The sequence below is a fragment of the Musca vetustissima genome, unplaced genomic scaffold (genome assembly GCF_032173495.1).
Source record: "Musca vetustissima isolate MV318-11 ecotype Yass unplaced genomic scaffold, APGP_CSIRO_Mvet_v1 utg2124, whole genome shotgun sequence".
NCBI lineage: Eukaryota > Metazoa > Arthropoda > Insecta > Diptera > Muscidae > Musca > Musca vetustissima.
Window position 1 is genome coordinate 93629 of NW_026873524.1, and position 21887 is coordinate 115515.

Sequence of the window (21887 nt, forward strand, 5' to 3'; positions counted from 1 at the left end):
TGCGCCTTTTTCTTCTAAGAAAAAAAGCTAATAAGGATTTGACTTCGATGACTTTTTATAGGCATTTATATGTATGTATGTAGGTAGTTAGTTAGGTGTGTGTGTGTGTGTATATGAAACTCATTATTAATATATATTTGAAATTTTAATTTAAAATCTACTTGTAAACAGACTTACAATGTTTCAAAAGAGAGAAAGAGAGAGGCAAAAATAAATTAAAAAATATTAAAAAACAAATTCCAAAATCTCTGTCTAAATATAGAGACCTATATAATTTTATAATCTAAGGCTTCGAGTAAAATTTAACATAATTTAAAAAAAAATGCAAACAAAATTTTTAAAAAAGTTGTTTAAAATTAGTAAGGAAACTTTTACAAAATTGGAATTTAGAATATTTTTTTTTCATTACAAATGAAATATTAATTTTTTTACTTTTTTTCAAAAGGTTTTTTTTTAAATTTTTTCGTCTTTTTAATCCAAACCATCATCAACAAAATCAGGTTTCTTGGGAGCAGCCTTGGGCTCTTCAGTTGCTGGTGGTGGTTGTGGCACAGAATCCTCATCAGCAGCACCTGCCCCTCCGGCACCAGGGAAACCTCCAGCACCTGGGAAACCAGGTACTCCACCAGGGAAGCTACTCTTAAAGGTCTCAATGAGTTTAGCAATTTTAGGATTAGATTTGTATTTGTCAATATTAGCTGGATTCTGGATAATATCCTGGAAGGCAGCCATAATTTCGGGATCATTCATGCCGGCCAGAAGGTCACCCATATTCATGCCCCCCATACCGGGGAAACCGCCACCAGCACCTCCGGCACCGGGGAAGCCACCTGGAAAACCACCCGGGAATCCACCAGCACCAGGGAAACCACCACCTGCAGCACTTTGTTTCTGTTGCTCCTGTCTGGCCTTCTGTCGCCTGGCCTCTGCTGCCTTACGTTCACGTTCAGCCTTCTTGCGTTGCTGTTTCAAACGATGCTGTTCGATTTTCTTGGCATTTGGTGTAACCTCACGCAACCATTCATCGGCCTCTTCGTCGTAATCCAACTTACAGGCCTGTCTCAAGTCTTTGGCAGCATCTTCCCAATTGCCGAGTAGGCGGTTAGCACGACCACGATATTTGTAGGCAGCTGCGGAATCACAATTGATTTCCAAGGCCTTATTACAATCACGTATACAGGCATTGGGTTTCTTCAATTTCAGGAAGGCCTGACCACGTTTGGCATGGAACAGAGCATTGCCGGGATTGATTTCAATGGCTTGGGTGTACAAATCAATGGCTTCTTGGTATTTTTGTTCGCCATAGGCAGCGGCGGCTTGGGAACGCAATTCACTTGACTTATCGATATCTTCTTCGCTGGGGGTTTTCGAGGAATCACCCATGGGTTGGTCGACATCATTGTCGGGTTCAATGACACCTGGAAAAACACGAGGAACAGAATTTAAAATAAATATCAGAAAATTTTAAAAAATGTTTTTAAAAACTAGAAAAAATATCAGAATTTTTTTATTAAAAATTTGAAAAAAATATTTTTAAAAACTTTTAAATAAATTCCGATTTTTTATTAAAAAATTTAAAAAAATTCCGATTTTTTTAATTAAAATTTTAAAAAAATATTTTTAAAAACTTTTTTTGGTTATGCCTTGAAAATCGAGTCTTTAAAAAATCCACGCCTTGGGCAGGCCTTGAAAATCGAGTCTTTAAAAAATCCACGCCTTGGGCAGGCCTTGAAAATCGAGTCTTTAAAAAATCCACGCCTTGGGCAGGCCTTGAAAATCGAGTCTTTAAAAAATCCACGCCTTGGAAAGGCCTTGAAAATCGAGTCTTTTAAAAATCAACGCCTTAGTTATGCCTAGAAAATCGAGTCTTTTAAAAATCAACGCCTTGGTTATGCCTTGAAAATCGAGTCTTTTAAAAATCAACGCCTTGGTTATGCCTTGAAAATCGAGTCTTTTAAAAATCAACGCCTTGGTTACGCCTTGAAAATCGAGTCTTTAAAAAATCCAAGCCTTGGATAGGCCTTGAAAATCGAGTCTTTAAAAAATCCACGCCTTGGATAGGCCTTGAAAATCGAGTCTTTAAAAAATCCACGCCTTGGATAGGCCTTGAAAATCGAGTCTTTAAAAATCCACGCCTTGGCTAGGCCTCAAAAAACTAGTCTTTAAAAAATCCACGCCTTGGCTAGGCCTCGAAAAACTAGTCTTTAAAAAATCCACGCCTTGGCTAGGCCTCGAAAAATTAGTCTTAAAAAAATCCACGCCTTTGCTAGGCCTCGAAAACTAGTCTTTAAAAAATCCACGCCTTGGATAGGCCTTGAAAATCGAGTCTTTAACAAAATTTTATTTTTTTATTTAAAAAAAAAAATATTGAAAAAAATTGCCGATAATGAGCTTCTGTCCCAGTCGCAAGGAATTAATAGCATTTGCCGAACTTCTCGTGGCCGTAAGCAGGAAAATTATTTGAATATACATATATTTTTTCATCATCTTTCCCCCATCTGCAGATTCTATCGCTTTGGAATTATTTCCTTACCGATCTCTTCGACACACCAATGTATGACATCCGGCTATTCGAACATCAATGTGTCAGTGTGGCCCTGTGCTTTGCCTCCCTGTATTATTCATTGGGAACATGGTTTTGGCATTCGAAGTTATCTCTGACACGAATGATGGCAAGGATTCATGTGAGATTTCTTCCGCATTTCTCATAAATTATTTGAATTCGATGATTCGGGAAGTTCTGATGTTCTCTCTCTTCTTTCAGTGCATTTTGGTTTATGTGACATTGGTGGTTCTATTGTTGATTACCCGATCTCGTTATATGACCAACTATGGACCGCTGATTCGTGGTGTTTTCAGTCATGAAATATTCGATGATGAAGATGATCGTATGGCAACAAGTTTATTGGTTATTCAGGGTATTGTGGCGATCACTGCCGTAATCGTTGTTGTCAAAATGAATTATGTTGTGAAAACTTTGGCGAATATGTGGCGGCGAAAGAGAAATCGGAGTGGTTAATAAAGAGAACCTATTTTTTTAAACGATCCACGATCCAAAAATTTATTTAAAAAAATTATAAAAAAATATTTCTTAAAACTCTACACATGGTTGGGAGTTCGGAAAAAGTATTTCAAAAAAGTCTTGGGTGATAGTCGAAAAAATATTCCTTAAAAAAACCACGCCTTGGTTAGGCCTCGAAAAAATATTCCTTAAAAAAACCACGCCTTGGTTAGGCCTCGAAAAAATATTCCTTAAAAAAACCACGCCTTGGTTAGGCCTCAAAAAAATATTCCTTAAAAAAACCACGCCTTGGTTAGGCCTCGAAAAAATATTCCTTAAAAAACCACGCCTTGGTTAGGCCTCGAAAAAATATTCCTTAAAAAAACCACGCCTTGGTTAGGCCTCGAAAAAATATTCCTTAAAAAAACCACGCCTTGGTTAGGCCTCGAAAAAATATTCCTTAAAAAAACCACGCCTTGGTTAGGCCTCGAAAAAATATTCCTTAAAAAAACCACGCCTTGGTTAGGCCTCGAAAAAATATTCCTTAAAAAAACCACGCCTTGGTTAGGCCTCGAAAAAATATTCCTTAAAAAAACCACGCCTTGGTTAGGCTTCGAAAAAATATTCCTTAAAAAATCCACGCCTTGGTTAGGCCTCGAAAAAATATTCCTTAAAAAATCCACGCCTTGGTTAGGCCTCGAAAAAATATTCCTTTAAAAATCAACGCCTTGGTTAGGCCTCGAAAAAATATTCCTTAAAAAATCCACGCCTTGGTTAGGCCTCGAAAAAATATTCCTTAAAAAATCCACGCCTTGGTTAGGCCTCGAAAAAATATTCCTTAAAAAATCCACGCCTTGGTTAGGCCTCGAAAAATATTCCTTAAAAAATCCACGCCTTGGTTAGGCCTCGAAAAAATATTCCTTAAAAAATCCACGCCTTGGTTAGGCTTCAAAAGTATTTCTTTTCCGATAACTACGCCTTATATAGCCTTCAAAAGGTTCGAAATATTATTTCGAATAGGTGGGTCTTGGGAACACATAAAAAATTCAGCTCAAAATGTTTTCAAAATATTTTATATTTTATTTAAAAACTAAATCGTAATTTAAAGTTTTCTAAATATTGCAGCTGCTGCTGCCGCCGCCGCTGCTGCTGATGTTGTGGCTGGTGGTGATCCCCCCGTTGCCGAGTAGGATAAATTCTGCACTTCATATACATTTGTGGGGAATTCATGACGCCCCACCACACCGGCGGCAGGAACTTGAGATGCTTGACAGAATATGCCCGAAGTATCAATTAGATGGGCATAATTTAGAGATCCTGTTGCGGGATTAAAACTAAACGTGGCTGGATGATGAGAGGTAGGAGGAGGCAGTGTGTCTGCAGAAGAAGGTTGCTGTTGCAGTACATTTGAAGAATCATCCGATGGGGGCATGGTTACAATTCTAGGAACGTTGTGGGATGTGGTGGTGGTATTATATGCTATGGATATAATCGGATTAAAGGCTACAGACGATGACGACGTTGTTATCACTTCCACAGAGGATGAGGAGGTGGTGATATTTGTTGCCGGTCTGGGATATTTTATAAAACTTTCTGCCGGATGATGTTGTGACAAATCTAATTTTTCCCCACTAGGATCCAACCATATACCACCCGGTTCATTCCCCGTATAGTGGGAAACATTTGGATTTGATTTCATAAAACCACCACCCCGTTTCGGTTCCGGATTTGAAAGGAATGCCAAACGAAAATCATCATGAAATGATTTGTAGTAATAGTGATTCGATACAAATTTCTTATCCAGTGCCAGACACATATCCTTGTACTCCGTGTACATTCGTTTAATATTCAGCGAATGATGAAGGTATCGAGTTTTGGATTTCTTGTTGGGCACCCATGTGGGATATGAATTAATGTGATCCAAAATAGGTTGTTTGCGTTCTGCACCAATTTTATTCGATTTTCCATTGTGGCCACGACGATCCGACCCTGCATAAAAGCCTGTAGTTTTATCCGCAAAATCGATGGCATTCGTAATGAATTGTCGGTTTATGGACAGAGTGGCCATCATAAAATGTTTACACACCCGTTTATTTTCACCCTGTAGCCCGGCGGAGCGTAAAAAGAATCGGGTGTGATAGGCTCTGGGTGGTCGATTGGATTTTCGGAATTCCGGTGTTGTTTGAGTCTCTACATCTTTGGTCTCAATGCGGGCCAATACGAAATCCTTGCGCCGCTTATAGTCCATTGACCAGAAGGTATCACAAATTTGTTTTCGCTCCTCTTCGGTAAATTTCGTATGACATTTATGGATGCAACGTTCGGCACATTTAATGGGTTTGGGAAAATGTTCGGGTAGCGGATCGCCAGGTTTACGTCGTACCCGTTTCTTTTGTTGGAGTTTCTTTTTCTCTTCCTTGGGATCGATGGTTATTAAATCGCCTGTTTCAGGATCTAAATATTGTTGCAGGGTATCTTGTTGTTGTTTTTCTTTGACGGGCTGTTTCTTTTCTTCCGGAGAAATATTGGCGACAACTGGTTTCATATCGACTTCCAATTCCGGTTCATAGCCATCCAAGGCTTTTTTAATCGTATAATTTGTAATACACAAAGTGGATTCGAAATATTTACGACACACCCTAACAAAGGAGGTGGCATCTCCTTCTCGCCGTCCTTCTCCGTCACCACCGCCGCCTATTTCATTTAAATAATAACAACAATTATTGCCACGATTTTTGGCATTTTTACGTTTAAGGCGGGTGAAACGTTTGGCCTTGGTCCTCTGTCGTATAAACTGTTTCTTTTCTTCGGAACTAAGTGACCAAAAATATTCACACATGGCCTGCCTTTGTGTCTGACTAAATTTTTGGGTACATTTTTGTTTGCAAATATCCCGACACTGTTCCATGCGGGGTATTTTGGAGCCGAAATTTTCTTCTTTGAGGGGATACTTGCGAGGTCGACCCTTTTTACGGGTAAGCATTATCAAGGGTTCATCGTCATCATCATCTAGTGCCTCATCTTCTTCTTCACCCTCCTCCTGGAAATCTTCATCGGAATCAATATAGTCCTGATCGTAATCATTATCATTTTCAAAATATTCCTCCATTTCCTTTTGATCTTCATCCGAATCACCACAGTGTGCTTCATATTTCGTTTCATTTTCCGCAACCAATTCATCTGCCTCGGATGATGGCTGGTGCTGCTTCTCATTCACCATTTCTCGTTGTTCCAATTTGATTATGTCTTCAGTGCGGTCTTCGTCATCGCCTTCAGTTTCCATTTTGATTTCCTGTTCAGGTATCGCTGCCGCCAAGGGATCATCTCCTAGATTCTCTCTAGGTCTGGGTCCGGCGGCAGCCATTGTTTCCAATTTGAGGTTGATTTTTGAAATCCGTTTTTCCTGTTTGTTGGATTTTTTTGTTACAATTTTGGATTTCTTCTTTTTCCGATTCGTTTCTTTCTTTTGTGTCAGCCGCTTTGGTTTGACAATTTTTGGCGGTTTTTCATCCAAATACAGAACATTTGGTTCTAATAATTTCATGCGGTCGGCGGTCGTCTCTGCAAACATAATATGAGCAAAGCAAAAAAGGCACAGATCAAAATTTCGGAGATACTTTCGGTGTGTTGGGGGTTGGTTTCACAGACAAAGATAAAATTAAATCTGTTTTAATTAAATTTCTAAATAATCACAGTTTCGAAGAAAAATCGGATGGAACTTTGTGAAACTAAAAATCGGAATCTTCAACGCAAAATCCAAATGTGCGGATTATAAAAATAATTTTTTAAAAATCCCTAATTTCAGAAGGACTTCTAAAAACATTTTGGATTCCAGGAGGTAATTTGAAAAAAATCCCACATCGAACCTCACAGTACTGTCCTCAAAAGATATATATTTTAAAAAAAATCAACGCATTCAACAAATATTTTTTAAGAACACAAAATTTAGGGTCTTAATGAAATATTTTTTTTTTAAATCCGTCTTGCAGGGTCTTCTAAAAAATCCTCCTTATTTTTTGAATTAAAATCTGCGCAATGTAGATCTTCAAGATCCCTATATTATTAAGTCGATTTCAAAGAGAAACAAACATTGATCGGAAATATTGAGAACCGATAAGAAATTAATTTGAGTTCCAGAATTTTTCTGAAATATTTTTTATTTAAAAAAATCGCATTCTAAAGTTTCCTATGTATTGCAGCTGCTGCTGAGGTCGCCCCAGCTGCTGATGTTGTGCCTGGTGATGCCCTGTGGCTGAATGGGATAAATTCTGCACTTCATATAAATTTGTGGGGTATTCATGATGACGCCCCAATACCGCAGGAGGAGGAACTTGAGATGCCTGGCCAACAATTCCCGAAGTATCAATTAAATGGGCATAATTAAGCGATGTTGTTAAGGTATTAAAACTATACGAGGCAGGATGATGAGAGGAAGGTGGAAATGTGTCTGCAGAAGAACCTGGCTTACACCGGTTTGAACTCAGATCATGTAAGAATTTAAAAGTCGAACAGACTTAACATTTACGCGGCTACACCTAAATATATCTCTTAATCCAACATTGTTAAGGTATTAAAACTATACGAGGCAGGATGATGAGAGGAAGGTGGAAATGTGTCTGCAGAAGAAGGTTTCTGTTGCAGCACATTTGAAGAATCATCGGAAGAGGGCATGGTAACAATTCTAGGAACGTGATGGGAGCTACTTGTAATATATGATCTGGATATATTCGGATTAGAGGCTACAGACGTTGACGACGTTGTTATCACTTCCACAGAGGATGAGGAGGAGGTAATATTTGTTGCAGGTCTGGAATATTTTATAAAACTTTCCGCCGGATGATGTGAAAAATTTAATTTTTCCCCACTTGGATCCAACCACATACCACCCAGTTCATTGCCCGTATGGTGGGAAACATTTGGATTTGATTTCAAAAAACCACCACCACCCCGCTGCTTTGCTTCCGGATTTGAGAGGAATGCCAAATGAAAATCTTCATGAAATGCTTTATAATAACAATGGCTCGATACAAATTTCTTATTCAGGTCCCGACACATATCCTTGTACTCGTTGTACATTCGTTTTATATTCAACGAATGATGAAGGTATCGAGTTTTGGATTTTTTGTTGGGCATCCATGTGGGATAGGAGCGGATGTGATCCAAAATAGTTTGCTTGTGTTCTGCGCCAATTCCCTTTGTTGCTTGCCTGTGACTACGACGATCCGTTCCAGCATAGGAACCGGTGGTTTTATCCGCAAAATCTATGGCATTTGTTATGAACTTTGGATTAATGGACAGGGTGGCCATCATAAAATGTTTACACACCCGTTTATTTTCACCCTGTAGCCCAGCGGAGCGTAAAAAGAATCGTGTGTGATAGGCTCTGGGTGGTCGATTGGATTTTCGGGATTCAGGTGTTATCTGAGTCTCAACATCTTTGGTCTCAATGCGAGCCAATATGAAATCCTTGCGTCGTTTGTAGTCCATCGACCAGAAAGTGTCACAAATTTGTTTGCGCTCCTCTTCGGTGAATTTCGTATGACATTTATGGATGCAACGTTCGGCACATTTAATGGGTTTGGGAAAATGTTCGGACGTGATGGTATCGCCAGGTTTACGTTGTACTCGTTTCTTTTTCTCTTCCTTGGGATCGATGGTTATTAAATCGCCTGTTTCAGGATCTAAATATTGTTGTAGGGTATCTTTTTGTGGTTTTTCATTAACGGGCTGTTTCTTTTCTTCGGAACTCATACTGACTATAGCTGGTTTTGTATCCACTTTCATTTCCGGTTCATAGCCATCCAAGGCTCTTTTAATCATAAACGTTGTAATACACAAAGTGGATTCGAAATATTTGCGACACACTCTTATAAGGGTATCACTCGTAGGATCTCCTCCACGCCGCCCTTCTCCGTCATCGCCGCCAATTTCATTCAAATAATAATAAAAATTAATACCACGATTTTTGCCATTTTTACGTTTGAGTCGAGTGAAACGTTTGCTTTTGGTTCTTTGGCGTATAAACTGTTTCTTTTCTTCGGAACTGAGAGACCAATAATATTCACACATGACTTGCCTTTGGACCTGGCTAAATTTTTGTATACATTGTTGTTTGCAAATTTCACGACATTGTTCCATGCGGGGTATTTTGGGGTCCAGATCATCATCTTTGAGGGGATGCTTGCGAGGGCGACCCTTTTTTCGTGTAAGCATTATCAAGGGTTCATCGTCCTCAACATCATCTAGTGCCTCATCTTCTCTCTCCTCCTCCTCCGGGAAATCTTCATCGGAAGCAATATGGTCCTGATCGTAATCATTATCATTTTCAAAATACTCCTCCATTTTCTTTTGATCTTCTACCCAATCACCACAGTGTGTTTCATGTTTTGTTTCATTATCCGCAACCAATTCATCTGCCTCCGATGATGGCTGCTGCTTCTCATACACCACTTCTCTTAGTTCCAATTGTAAAAAATCCTCAGCATAGTCTTCAGTTTCAATTTCCATTTTTATTTCATTTTCATCAACTGCAACATTCTCAGTGCTTAACGATTCATTTTTGAGGTTCTCTCTAGGTCCAGGTCCGTTAGCAGCAGTAGTTTCCAATTCAATGCTGACTTTTGAAATTCGATTTTCCCGTTTGTTGGAATTTTTTGTTACAATTTTGGATTTTTTCTTCTTCCAACTCGTTTCTTTTTTTCGTGTCAGCCGCATGGGTTTGACAATTTTTGGCGGTTTTTCATCCAAATACAGAACATTTGGTTCTAATAATTTCATGCGGGGGCCGGTCGTCTCTGCAAACATAATATGGGCAAAACAAAAAAGGCACAGATCAAAATTTCGGAGATACTTCTAGTGTTGGGGCGGGTGGGTTTCAGAGAGAGATGTAGAGATAATTGATTTTTTTTTTTAAATTAAACATCCGGGTGGAACTTCGTTAAGCTTAAAATAAGAATGGATTTACAAAATTCGAGATTGATTGGTCCATAAAAAATAGTAAAAAAAATATTCTCAGGGGTTCTTTAAAAAATCCACGCCTTGTTTAGGCCTCGAAAAAATATTCTCAAGTGTTCTTTAAAAAATCCATGCCTTGTTTAGGCCTCGAAAAAATATTTTCAGGGGTTCTTTAAAAAATCCACGCTTTGATAGGCCTTGAAAAACTTGAAAAAAAATCTACGCCTCAAGTGTTCTTTAAAAAAATCCACGCCTTGGATAGGCCTTGAAAAAAATATTCTTTAAAAAATCCACGCCTTGGATAGGCCTTGAAAAACTAGTCTTTAAAAAAATCCACGCCTTGGATAGGCCTTGAAAAATTAGTCTTTAAAAAAGCCACGCCTTGGATAGGCCTTGAAAAACTAGTATTTAAAAAAGCCACGCCTTGGATAGGCCTTGAAAAACTAGTATTTAAAAAATCCACGCATTAAATAGGCCTTGAAAAACTAGTCTTTAAAAAATCAACGCCTTGGATAGGCCTTGAAATTTAAAAAAATCCACTACTTAGTTAGGAGTTCGAAAAATATTTTCTAAAAAACAATTTAAAAAAATCCGTAAATTATTTTTTTACAATTTATAGTTTATTTTTTTACTTAAATCCTAAATCTAAAGTCTTCGCAGAAATATTGAAGAGGAAGTGGTAGAGGAGGCGGCGGAATGGACCTGTGCTAAATTATTTTCATATAAACCAAGACTGAAGTCGGCTGGTACTGATGTTGCTGCTGTTGTTGTGGAAGTTGTGACCGGTACCGCTGCTACCAAGGGAGCTTGTACCATTAGATTGGGCTGCAAACTCCCCGGATCAATGAGCTGGGCATAACTAAATGAGGGGTTCCACGTCAAAGCCGATGTGGTAAGTGATGATGACGATGTTGGCTGATTAATTGCGTTCTGTTGTTGTTGATCATCAGGATTGGTCTCCGTGGCAGGAGGAGGATCCGGATTTTCTTGTTTATATTTCAAATACATAAAACTATCACCGGGCCTGTGTTGGCTTAAATCTAATCTTTCCCCATTGCAATCATACCATATTCCGCCCGGTTCTTCACCCGTATAATGTGAAACATTCGGATTGGATTTTAAAAATCCACCACCCTTTGTCGGCCCAGGATTACTAAGGAATGATAGACGAAAATGTTCGTGAAATGCTTTATAGTAAATATTCGTGGAGACACATTTCATATTCCGACCTTCGCACATCTCCTTGTACTGCAGATACATTCGTTTAATGGTGAGCGAATGATGCAGATAGCGGGTTTTACTTTTCTTGTGCGGCATCCAATAGGGGAAGGATCCAATATGATCCCGTATAAATTGCATTCGAGCTTCGTCGATTTTATTGGCAGCTGTATTGAGACCACGACGATCAAACCCAGTATAATGCCCTGTGGTTTTATCGGCAAAATCGATGGCATTGGTGATGAACATACGCGATATCGAAAGGGTGTTCATCATGAAATGTTTACACACGCGTACATTCTCACCTTGGGAGCTTGCTCGTAAATAGTAACGGGTGTGATAGGCTCGAGGGGGCCGGTTGGATTTACGAAATTCGGGTAGCGTTTGCATTTCGATGTCTTTCGTTTGGATTCGTGTCAGAATGAAGTCTTTTCGGCGATTATAGTCCAACGACCAGAAGACATCACAGATCTGTTTGCGTTCCTCTTCGGTGAATTTCGTGTGACATTTGTAAATACAACCCTGTTTACATTTAATGGGTTTGGGATGATGTTCAGGTGGTGGATCACCACGTTTGCGGGGTTTCGATTTGGTTTTGTGTGCAGAAGCAGCACCACCACTACTACTGCTGCTGTTGGGCGGTTTAGTTTTCTCCTTGGCCTTGGGATCAATTGTGATTAAGTCACCCGTTTCGGGATCTAACAATTGTTGCACTGTTTCCTCCTCATCCTCCTCTTGTGCAGGTTTTTCTTCACTTTGTTGCCTCTTTAGCTTGCTAACATCAATTTCCGGTTCGGGTTGATAGCCTTCCAGGGCCTTGTTAATGCGATAATTTGTGGTACGCAATGTGGATTCGAAATATTTACGACAAACCCTTGTCAACAATGGCTTATCTTTGGAATCCATCATTTCGTGGCCATTTCCTCCATCCAAATAGTAGGCAAAGTGCGGATGATTTTGTTTCCGTGCAGATTTATTTTTTAGCATGGCATAACGCCGCACCTTGCCACGGGTATGTTGGCGTATGTAATCGCGCCTCTCCGCTTCGGATAGAGACCAATAGTGATTGCAGATCCTTTGCCGTTGTTGTTCGGTGAATTTTTGTGTACATTTTTGTTTGCAGGCCTCACGGCACTCAACCAGGCGTGGCATTTTTCGTTTACCCACTGGTCGATCTTTACTTTTGGCAATCATAATTAAGGGTTCGTCGTCTTCTTCTTCGTCATCTTCTGTAGAAGATTCCATATATTCCTCCTCAGCGGAATCATTTTGATAATCACCGTAGGCATCATCATCATCATACTCCTCCTGTACCCCTTCTTCAGCTTCTTCGTCATCATCATTCTGTTCAAGTTTCAATTCGGATGTACAAAATTGTCCGGCATTTAGAGGCTGATTTTCATTGGGTTTGGCAAATTCAAAATCCTGATCTGCCTCCTCCTTTTTTTGTTGATGATTTTGTATTTGATCCTCCTCCTCAATTTCCATTTTGATTTCCGGATTCATGGCCTGGAGGGGATCCTCATCAATTGCTGAGGCGGTGTGGCCACCCTCAGTGATGGTTGTTGATTTTGAGGGTTTCGATTTTTTTGTCACCTTTTTCTTAGTTTTTATTTTTGCCACTTTAATTTTTTTCTTCTTGGTTTTAGTTCGTGTTTTTACAATTTTCGGTGGCTTTTCATCGAGATATAGAACATTTGGTTCTAACAACAATTGTTCATTGGAAGTTTCTGCAAACATATGGGCAAAGCAAAAAAATAGGCACTTATCAGAAACTTCGCCGATACTTGGAGAATTGGTTGCCAAAAAAAGAAAGTTAGGCTAAGATGTCGAAAATATTCAGAGTTTGGGAATTTATTAAAAAATGTTTTATGTTTGAATTATTCTGGGCAGATCAAAAGATGGACTTACAGAAATATTTTATAAAAATTGATTATTTTTAGTAAAAAAATATAATTTAAAAGGTGTCTGAACACCATAAAATACCGAAAAGGACAAAGATATCGGCTGCAATCGTGAATAAGATCCCGTTCGGAAAAGTCTCAGGCACCAGCTTCCTAGGTGTACTAGGACCTCCGACAGGTTTCTACTTCTTAGAAGGAACTACCGTGGTGGTCTTCGTACTGGATCTGGGAATCCTTTCAATCAAGAAGTCCCTTGCAATATCATTCGGATAGTTCCTGGAGAACTTCCGGATGAATTTGAGGTTTCTCTCGATCAAAGGAACTCCTTTCTCGTGATGGAGTCGCTGACTCAGTACTCAGTTCACCCTTGGGGGGTACTGAGGGCTTAGAAGTCTCAGGCATCAGCTTCCTAGGACTGTATTAGGACCTCCGAAAGGTTTCTCTTTCTTTGACGCGACTACCGTTGTGGTCTTCATACTGGGTCTGGGGATCCTTTCAATCAATAAGTCCCTCGCAATATCATTCGAAGAGTTCCTGGAGAACTTCGGGATGAATTTGAGATTCCTCTTGATCAAAAGGAACTTCTTTCTCGTGATGGAGTCGCTGTCCCGTCTAATGAATCGGTTGCAGTAGTTAACCGCTCTCCGGTACATCTTCTTGGCAGCGCGATCTCCTTGACATCGACTTGCCTTGCAGTTACTGGTGATTCATCCATCTTAACGCGGGAGTCTCATCAGTACCAGTATCCGCTTCGACAGCCAACTGCCTGAGTAGTCTCGCGACATCACTAGAGGTCATGGAGATTGAGTTCGGATCCTCATGATGTCTTCCTCGTCTGACAAGGGTGAGTCATCCCAGAGCTGAACGGGTTTTCTCTCCTGACTAGGGCGGAAGGAGCCGAGAGTAACAGGACTTGAGGTAAAAGAGAGGTCCAGGGGTTGAGCTTGGGTCGTCAACATTTGTGGGGGTTCATTAAAGTCTGACCTTGTAGTGTTCGAGACTAAATGTGCCAAGGCAGCCACACCAGCATCAGCCGAAAAATCGCAAACCATGGCAAGGGCATGGCAGGTAAGCCTGAATAAACAATCGGGACCCTGACAGCAAACCATAGAAACGCTGATGGGTACGATGGGTACTTTGAGAGGTAGTGACCCAAACCTTTGAGATGGTTATTTAGGGGCGCCATTCTCGCCTTGTCAGCTCAGGAATCATAGGCACTCGGTCATTTCTCCGAAACTCTCCCCCTGAACATAAGAAATATCCTCATTATCTACGTTATATATCACCACCAAGTAACTCCTTAGGTATTTTCGAATAAAAACTCTAATACTTTTCTCTTATATACAATTAGAAAATAATTTATTTCCGATTTCTTTTGGAATTAAACTTAAAGTCTTCGAAATAATGAAGATGTAGAGGCGGCATGGGCATGCGGTAAATTATTGCTATCATATAAATTGGGATTGAATTCATGCCGGACCACAGAAGATATAGCAGTAGCGGCCGCCGCAGCAGCAGACGAGGGGGGTTGGCATATAAAACTGGTATTTAGTGCGGGATCCAAAAAATGGGTATAGCTTAGGGATTGATTGAAATTAAATGCGGGGGTTACTGTCTGTGTGGAAGGTGTTGTCGTCGCTGTGACTCCAGTAAGGTTGTGCGTTGTGACATTGGCGCCGGTGTTCGTACTATTACTTAACGAATCCAAAGAGGTATCTGAAGCTGCAACCGCAGGAGCAGCAGCAACTGAAACAGATGTCTTGCCTGACCTCTCCTGTTGTTGTGGTGTCCTCAGCCCCAATTGCCGATTCATAAAACTCTCCGCTGGATTGTATTGTGCCACATCCAATTTATCACCTCTCACATCCAACCACATTCCACCCGGCTCCAAACCGGTATAATGTGATATATTAGGATTTGTATTTGTTAAACCACCACGACGCTTTGGCTCGGGATGTGTCAAGAAGGATAACGTAAAATCTTCATGAAATGCTTTGTAGTAATAACTAATCGACATTATTTCACGCTGCCCTGCCGCACACACTTCCTTATAATCCAAATACATGCGCTTTATATTCAGCGTATAGTGAAGATATTTTGTTTTACTTTTCTTATTTGGTATCCATGTGGGATAGGAGCTAATGTGATCTTGTATTAGTTTTTTATCTTCAGGTTTGAGTTTGGTGGTGGCTGTGTTGTGGCCACCCCGGCGATCGGAGCCAGTGTAACAACCGGTATTTTTATCGGCAAAATCAATGGCATTGGTAATGAACATTCGTGAGATACACAGGGTGGACATCATAAAGTGCTTGCACACCCGTTTATTTTCACCCTGCAGACCCGAACCCAAATAGAAACGGGTGTGATAGGCGCGTGGTGGGCGATTGGATTTACGAAATTCCGGTGTTGTCACCGATTCAATTTCTTTGGTTTCAATGCGTGCCAAGATGTAATCTTTTCGCCGTTTATAGTCCATAGACCAGAAGATGTCGCAGATTTGTTTTCGCTCCTCTTCCGTAAATTTGGTGTGACATTTTTGTATGCAGCGCTGTTGGCATTTTATCGGCTTGGGATGATGTTCGGGTAAAGGATCGCCAGGTTTACGTCGTACCCTTTTCTTTTTCGGTTCATTGGCAGCTGCTGTGGAGGTGGCCGAAGAAGTTGGTGGTTTATTTTTCTTAGCCTTTGGATCTATGGTTATTAGATCGCCCGTTTCAGGATCTAGGAATTGTTGTATTTCTTCTGATTTTTCCTCAGATTTTATATTGGCTTTTTGTTGTTCTAGCAACGGCTTTATGACCTCAATTTCCGATTCTGGTTCGTAGCCCTCCAAGGCCTTCTTAATGGCATGATCCCTTAAACACAGTGTGTTTTCAAAGAATTTCCGACAAACCCGTACATAATTGGAGATATTGTCCACTTCTGCTGGGGTACGATTTAAATAATAACAACAATTACCACCACGATTTGTTATCCTCTTGCGTTGCAAACGGACACAACGGGACCGCATATGTTTACGTATATATTGCACGCGCTCCTTATCGTTGAGCGACCAATAATAATCACAAATAGCATGACGTTCTTCGATGGTGAATTTACTATGACATTGCTGTTTGCATTTATCCCGACATTTTTCCATTTTGGGTGTGAAATTTTTATCCAAATCTTTGCGTGGCCTGCCACGATTGCGTGTCAACATTATCAGGGGTTCATCTTCATAGTCTTCATCATCGGAGTAGGCGGCGGGATCGTTATCATCACGATCATCATTATCATTGCTACTGCTGCTGTCGCTGCTATTATCGCTTTCATCATCATATTGGTCCACCACCTCCTCCTCCTGCTCCTCTTCTCCTCCACCATCCATAAATTCCTCAGGCATTATCTCCACCTTGGGTTCATAATCGTCAGCATCATTGTCATTATCCTTATCCTCGGGAAGTGATGTGTCATTCATTTTCACAATTAAATCCTTAAATTTAGCTTCTTCTTCTTCCTCGACCTCCTCCGCCTCTTCTTCTTTGTGTGCAATTTCAATTTCCATTTTAATTTCTCTTTCCGTTGGTGTACAAAGTGGATCATCCACCACCACTGATAGTGATTTTTGTTTATTTAAAACTGCCGATCCACGGGTTGCATAGCCACCAATTGTTGTTGTCGTCGACTCATCCTCCTCATTTTTAACGACAACACTGCTGTGTTTCAATTTTTTCTGTATTTTTGTGTTTCGTTTCTTTTTATTGGCCGCCTTGTCGTCTTTTTTCCTCGCCAATTTTCGACAGCGTCTTCTCTCGATTTTCTTTGGCGCCTTAATATTCTTAACAATTTTTGGCGGCTTTTCATCAAGATATAGAACGTTCGGTTCTAACAATTGCACATTGATTTCTGCAAACATAATGGCAAGCAAAAAGCACTTATCAAAATTCCGGAGAACATGGTTTTGGTTTTTGTAGGGTGGGGCTATAACAAGTTTGAAGTGTATTTTTTTGTTCTTTCTTAAAATAAAAATTTAAAATTAAATTTGCACACAGTTTTTTTACTTGATCAGAATCCCAAAACGGGAATTTCGAATGGAAAGCGGTATTAAAAATACGTTTAGATTTTTGTGAGATTGTCAAATGGATAACAGTCATGATATTTTCTTTGACTATAAAAATATTGGTTGAATGATTTTTCTGGCGAACCAAAGGTCCATAATCGTGGTTTGCATTTTTTGGGAGCAACAAACATACCATAAGCACGATTAAAGGACCAATAGGACGTGGTTTTTAGCGATTTTTTTTATAGAACCTTAAACATTGATATAAACGAACAGAGGGACAAAAGAACGTTTTAGATTGGATACTAGAGAGCAGAGCATTTTTATAGAGGACCAAAATATCATATGTGTGGAATTTTTCTATAGTACCAGCAGACCCATAAGTGTTGATTTTTAAACAAATTTTCTAAAGTATTTATAAGCCCAAAGGCGCAGGTTTTATAGCATTTTCTCGAAGACTTTTTAAACAATTTTCTAGAGTATCCAAAGGTCCAAAAGCCTTGTTTTAAACAAAAAAAGCTCTAAAGTTCTAAAAAGGCCTTAAGCATGAATGATCTACAGATTTTTCCTAGAGCACCAAAGACATTTTCTCGAGCTCCGAAAATTTTGTAAATATTTTGTCCGTGGTACCCCAAAGATCCAAAAGAGTGTATTTTGTAAAGATTTTTTAAGAAATTTCCTAGAAAACCAAAAAGGCCCATAGGCGTGGATTTTTAAAAGAGGGTTTAGAAGCCCATAAGACGTGGATTTTGAAAAAAAAAAATTATAGAGCAGATCCGAGAAGGTTTAGAAGCCCACAAGACGTGGATTTTGAAAAAAAATATATAGAGCAGATCCGAGAAGGTTTAGAAGTCCACAATGCGTGGATTTTTAAAGAATTTTTATAGAGCAGATCTGAGAGGGTTTAGAAGCCCACAAGGCGTGGATGTTTAAAAAATTTAATTTTAGAGCAGATTCGAGATTGTTTTAAAGCTCACAAGATATGGATTTGTAAAGATTTTTTATAGAGCCGATTCGAGAGGGTTTGAAAGCTTCCATGGTGTGGTTTTAAAGAATTTTTATGGAGCCGATTCGAGAGGATTTGAAAGCTTCCATGGTGTGGTTTTAAAGAATTTTTATAGAGCCGATTCGAGAGGATTTGAAAGCTTCCATGGTGTGGTTTTTAAAAGAATTTTTATAGAGTACTAAAGGGACGATAGGTGTGAATTTTTAAAAGAATTTTATAGAGGACTAAAAAAACGATAGGCCTGGATTTTTAAAGAATTTTATAGAGCACATTCGAGACGTTTTGAAAGCTCACAAGACATGGATTTTTAAAGAATTTTTAAAGATCACTGCCCTTACAAGGCAAAATTCAAATAATAAAGACTTTTTATAGAGGACTAAAAGCCCGATAAGTGTGGATTAAAAAAAATTTAAAGGACTAAAAGCCCGATAAGCTTGGATTTTTCAAAACAAAAAAAAAAAAAAAAAAAATGTAGAGGACTAAAAGCCTGATAAGCGTTAATTTTTATAGAGACCTAAGAACACGATAAGAGTGGATTTTCAAAAAAAAAAAAAAAGGATTTTTTAAATAATTTTGATAGAGGTCAAAAAACCAATAGTCCCATGGATGCTCCGTGCGACGAATTTTTAGGGTTTCGACTGTCAAAAAGGTGTAAGCATCGAAAACGTCATATACCTGTATAAAATGTAATAAATGTAGTAAACGTCATTTATTTGAATTTCTATATATAGAAGAAAATGAAATTTGATATCGATTTGAAAAACATACGTAATTTCATAATTGATTAATGGAAATAGCGGTTTTGTCAGAAACCTAATCAAAAAAACTCGGATTTTTTAACGTAATGTATTATACGTCGGACATATAGGTCATTTACGTCACTGTTTCTGACAGGCCATCTCTGATAAGGCCTGTATTTGTTTAAAGAGTTTTTTAGAGAACTAGAAATGTCCAAAGGCTACAATTTTTTAATAAAAATTTCCCAGAAAACCAAGAATGTCCAAAGGCGTGGATTTTGTTAAAGTTTTGTAGAGAACAAAAAGGTCAAAGAACAAAAAGGCACTTTTCCAAAGACCCATAGGAATTTTTGAGTATTTGTCAAGGCCCATATGCATTTTTGTACAATTGAAAACATTGGCTTTCATATATTTTATAGACGAACAACACATGTGGCATGTTAATTGTAAAATTTCAATTTAATCGGATAAAAAATAAAAATTTGACAATCAAAAAACAAATGAGTATACCGGTATACCACATTAGAATCACTTACTCTACCACTTTGAATAAAAACCCAATTAAAACAGTGTTTAATAAAAATTTTATGGCAACAAAATACAGCTTCAACTGATACAGGCTTTATCAGTTGAAGCTGAGGAGGCATTAAAATACAAATATAAATTTTAAGAGTATTTAAATACAAACTGAAGCTCAGGGAGTCATTACATAGATCTGCAGCCGTGATAGTCATAATAAGTTAGCATAAGCTTATGAAGTCATTATGGGCTAAATTAAGCTCATGTCAGTTATTCTATGATGAAGTCAGTTAGCCGTTAAAGACGAATTGAAGTTCAGATTGTTATCAAATACGGTCAGACAGTTTTTATATGTGAGTTTAATGCCTTTAACTTCCGAGTCTTCCAATAATTTTATAAATGCACATCTAAAATTTGAAATAGAATCGATTTTTATAAAAAAAAAAGATTTTGCCAGAGTAACCCTGGAGGTAAAACGATTTCATATCACAACACAATATCAAATATCATGTAGCTATAGTATCATCAACAACAATAACAGCATAAATCAATAAATATGTACTATGAGTCCTATGATATAATCATATTCCATTTAAGCTATTAACAAGAACACACACATTTTGCCATGAACTTTGCTTTGGTTTTGCATATTTTGCAACAAGAAGAAGAACAAGAGTAAGCACAACTCTTGTGTTGGGCTCAACACACAGAGCCACACACCCAATTGGGTACGTGCTATAGCATAATATTATATAGTATAATGATACGGTTTACATATTGACACACTGATGTACGCACAAATAGTAGTAGTATCTCAAAAATATGTAACAAAAACGGAGGAGGGGGGCCTTTTTTGTATTGAAAACATTTCTATGACTTCAATTATGGAATATCGATAGATTGCTTGGTACATACCTTCCATATCTAATTCAACTTCGGATTCTTCAGATTCCTCCTCTACAACAGGTTCGGCGGCCTCATCATCAGCCTGTGTAGAAGATGGTGGTGGTTGTGTTTTGGTTTCCGTTTTTGCATCACCTCCAAAGGGACATTTCCTACAAGAAGCAGAACATGAAAATCAAAATCAATGAATTGCAAAATCAGGCAGACAAGCCCCAGCCAGACAGCCAAAGCAGGCATGTAAACATACACACACAAACACTCGTGCTTGCATATGCATATACACCGCTTGCATTACAGCGGCTAGCTGCTAGGTTATACTGGTTTTGGCCATTTTTCCGTCATTACTCACCCTCCGGCCGGCATTTGATAGTCACCCTCTGGAACTTTGCCACCAAATTTCTCAATAAATCTCTTCAGAAATCCCAATTGGGGCACATTCAATATCAAAGGATTAGCCGATACGAAATCGATGAATTTCTTCAATTTCTCCAAATCTTCGGGATTAATGCCAGCCATTTTTTATTGATTTTCTTGTATATACTTGGTATATAGTAGATGTAGAATGTAATTAATTATATTTATGGAATTTAATTGCAAATTAAAACTCGATTTTTTCAATAATTATTCCTCCGGAGTGCAATTGCAAACGTGATTTGTTTCTGGACTTTTCACCGACTGAAGAAAAATCGAAAAACGTTCCGTCTGCTAACGAATGAGAGAAGACAAAATTGCCAATAAAGATGAACTCAAAGGGGACAGCCGAAAGTTTACGAATGATGTGGGAGGGAGCCGCGTTGTTTACAACGCACACACTCACAGCGGCTGCAGTCAGAGAACCGAGCCATACTGAAATGCTAACGGCGTTGTTATATGCATGACGTCGTAAAAGGATCAGCTGTTTAAGGTTTGACAATTTAAAAATTGGGGTTTGGAATGTAATTTTGATTACAAATTAAATTGCATTCGTCGGTAAAAATCGAAAATCGATCGGCAGCTTTATTTTTTTTTACTGATCCAAAGTTGGCTTAAAGTTTAACGACGTCCTAATGGAATTGTTGTAACCTGCGAGGCGAAGGGGTTAAATAAAAGGGTTTGGCGTTAGCGTCTGACGGCAAATGTAGTTGACGAATTGTTTGTACAGTCCTTTTTGGGACATACTGTAGACCGAAACCCATTTATTGGCTCAGAGATAAAAACGAAAGGTATTTTATGACAATGTTTACATATATGCGTTTTAATAAAACATGCTAATTGGAAACAAGTCAAATTTTTCAAATTTTAATACAATCGAAATAGCTTATGAACGGCTATGGTACCGGCGAAATTTGTCGTTATAAACGGCATTATGTACTTACTTAGCTGGCTTATGACAGATCGGTTGTTTAAGCCGAGCTTAAAAAAGATTTCCAGGCGCCTCGGTCTTGTGCGATCTCATCCAATTTGAAAGATAAATTTCCGAAATGTTGTCTTCTACTTGATTTTTCGATCGGATTCGTGGCCTTCCGAGATAGGAAAGCTTGTGTCATGGGAGCCAATGCTTCGGTCTGGAGGGATGTGCAGGGTGATTGCCTACAGGGTTCCATTTGTGGTCCATGTATATGGAATT

The 21887-nt window shown here is 38.9% G+C and overlaps 1 protein-coding gene across 1 annotated transcript; it reads right to left on the reverse strand.

Moving 5' to 3' along the window:
• Positions 1–471: 471 nt before the first annotated feature.
• Positions 472–20827, reverse strand: LOC133325974 (hsc70-interacting protein 1-like). The gene is made up of 4 exons (XM_061534666.1): positions 20631–20827; positions 20294–20433; positions 885–1418; positions 472–809 (listed from the first exon to the last, which is right to left on the reverse strand). Exons 1-4 carry the CDS (start codon positions 20795–20797, stop codon positions 472–474), a joined length of 1179 nt encoding a protein of 392 aa, XP_061390650.1. The 5' UTR covers positions 20798–20827.
• Positions 20828–21887: the final 1060 nt, after the last annotated feature.

Bases quoted from the DNA above. Each gene is read 5' to 3' on its own strand.
- LOC133325974 (XM_061534666.1), bottom strand. From the start codon at position 20,797: ATGGCTGGCATTAATCCCGAAGATTTGGAGAAATTGAAGAAATTCATC. The intron at 20,434-20,630 runs GTGAGTAATGAC...TGCTTCTTGTAG, and splicing joins TATCAAATGCCGGCCGGAGG to GAAATGTCCCTTTGGAGGTG. The intron at 810-884 runs GTGCTGCAGGTG...CCGGTGCCGGAG, and splicing joins ACAGGAGCAACAGAAACAAA to GTGCTGGTGGCGGTTTCCCC.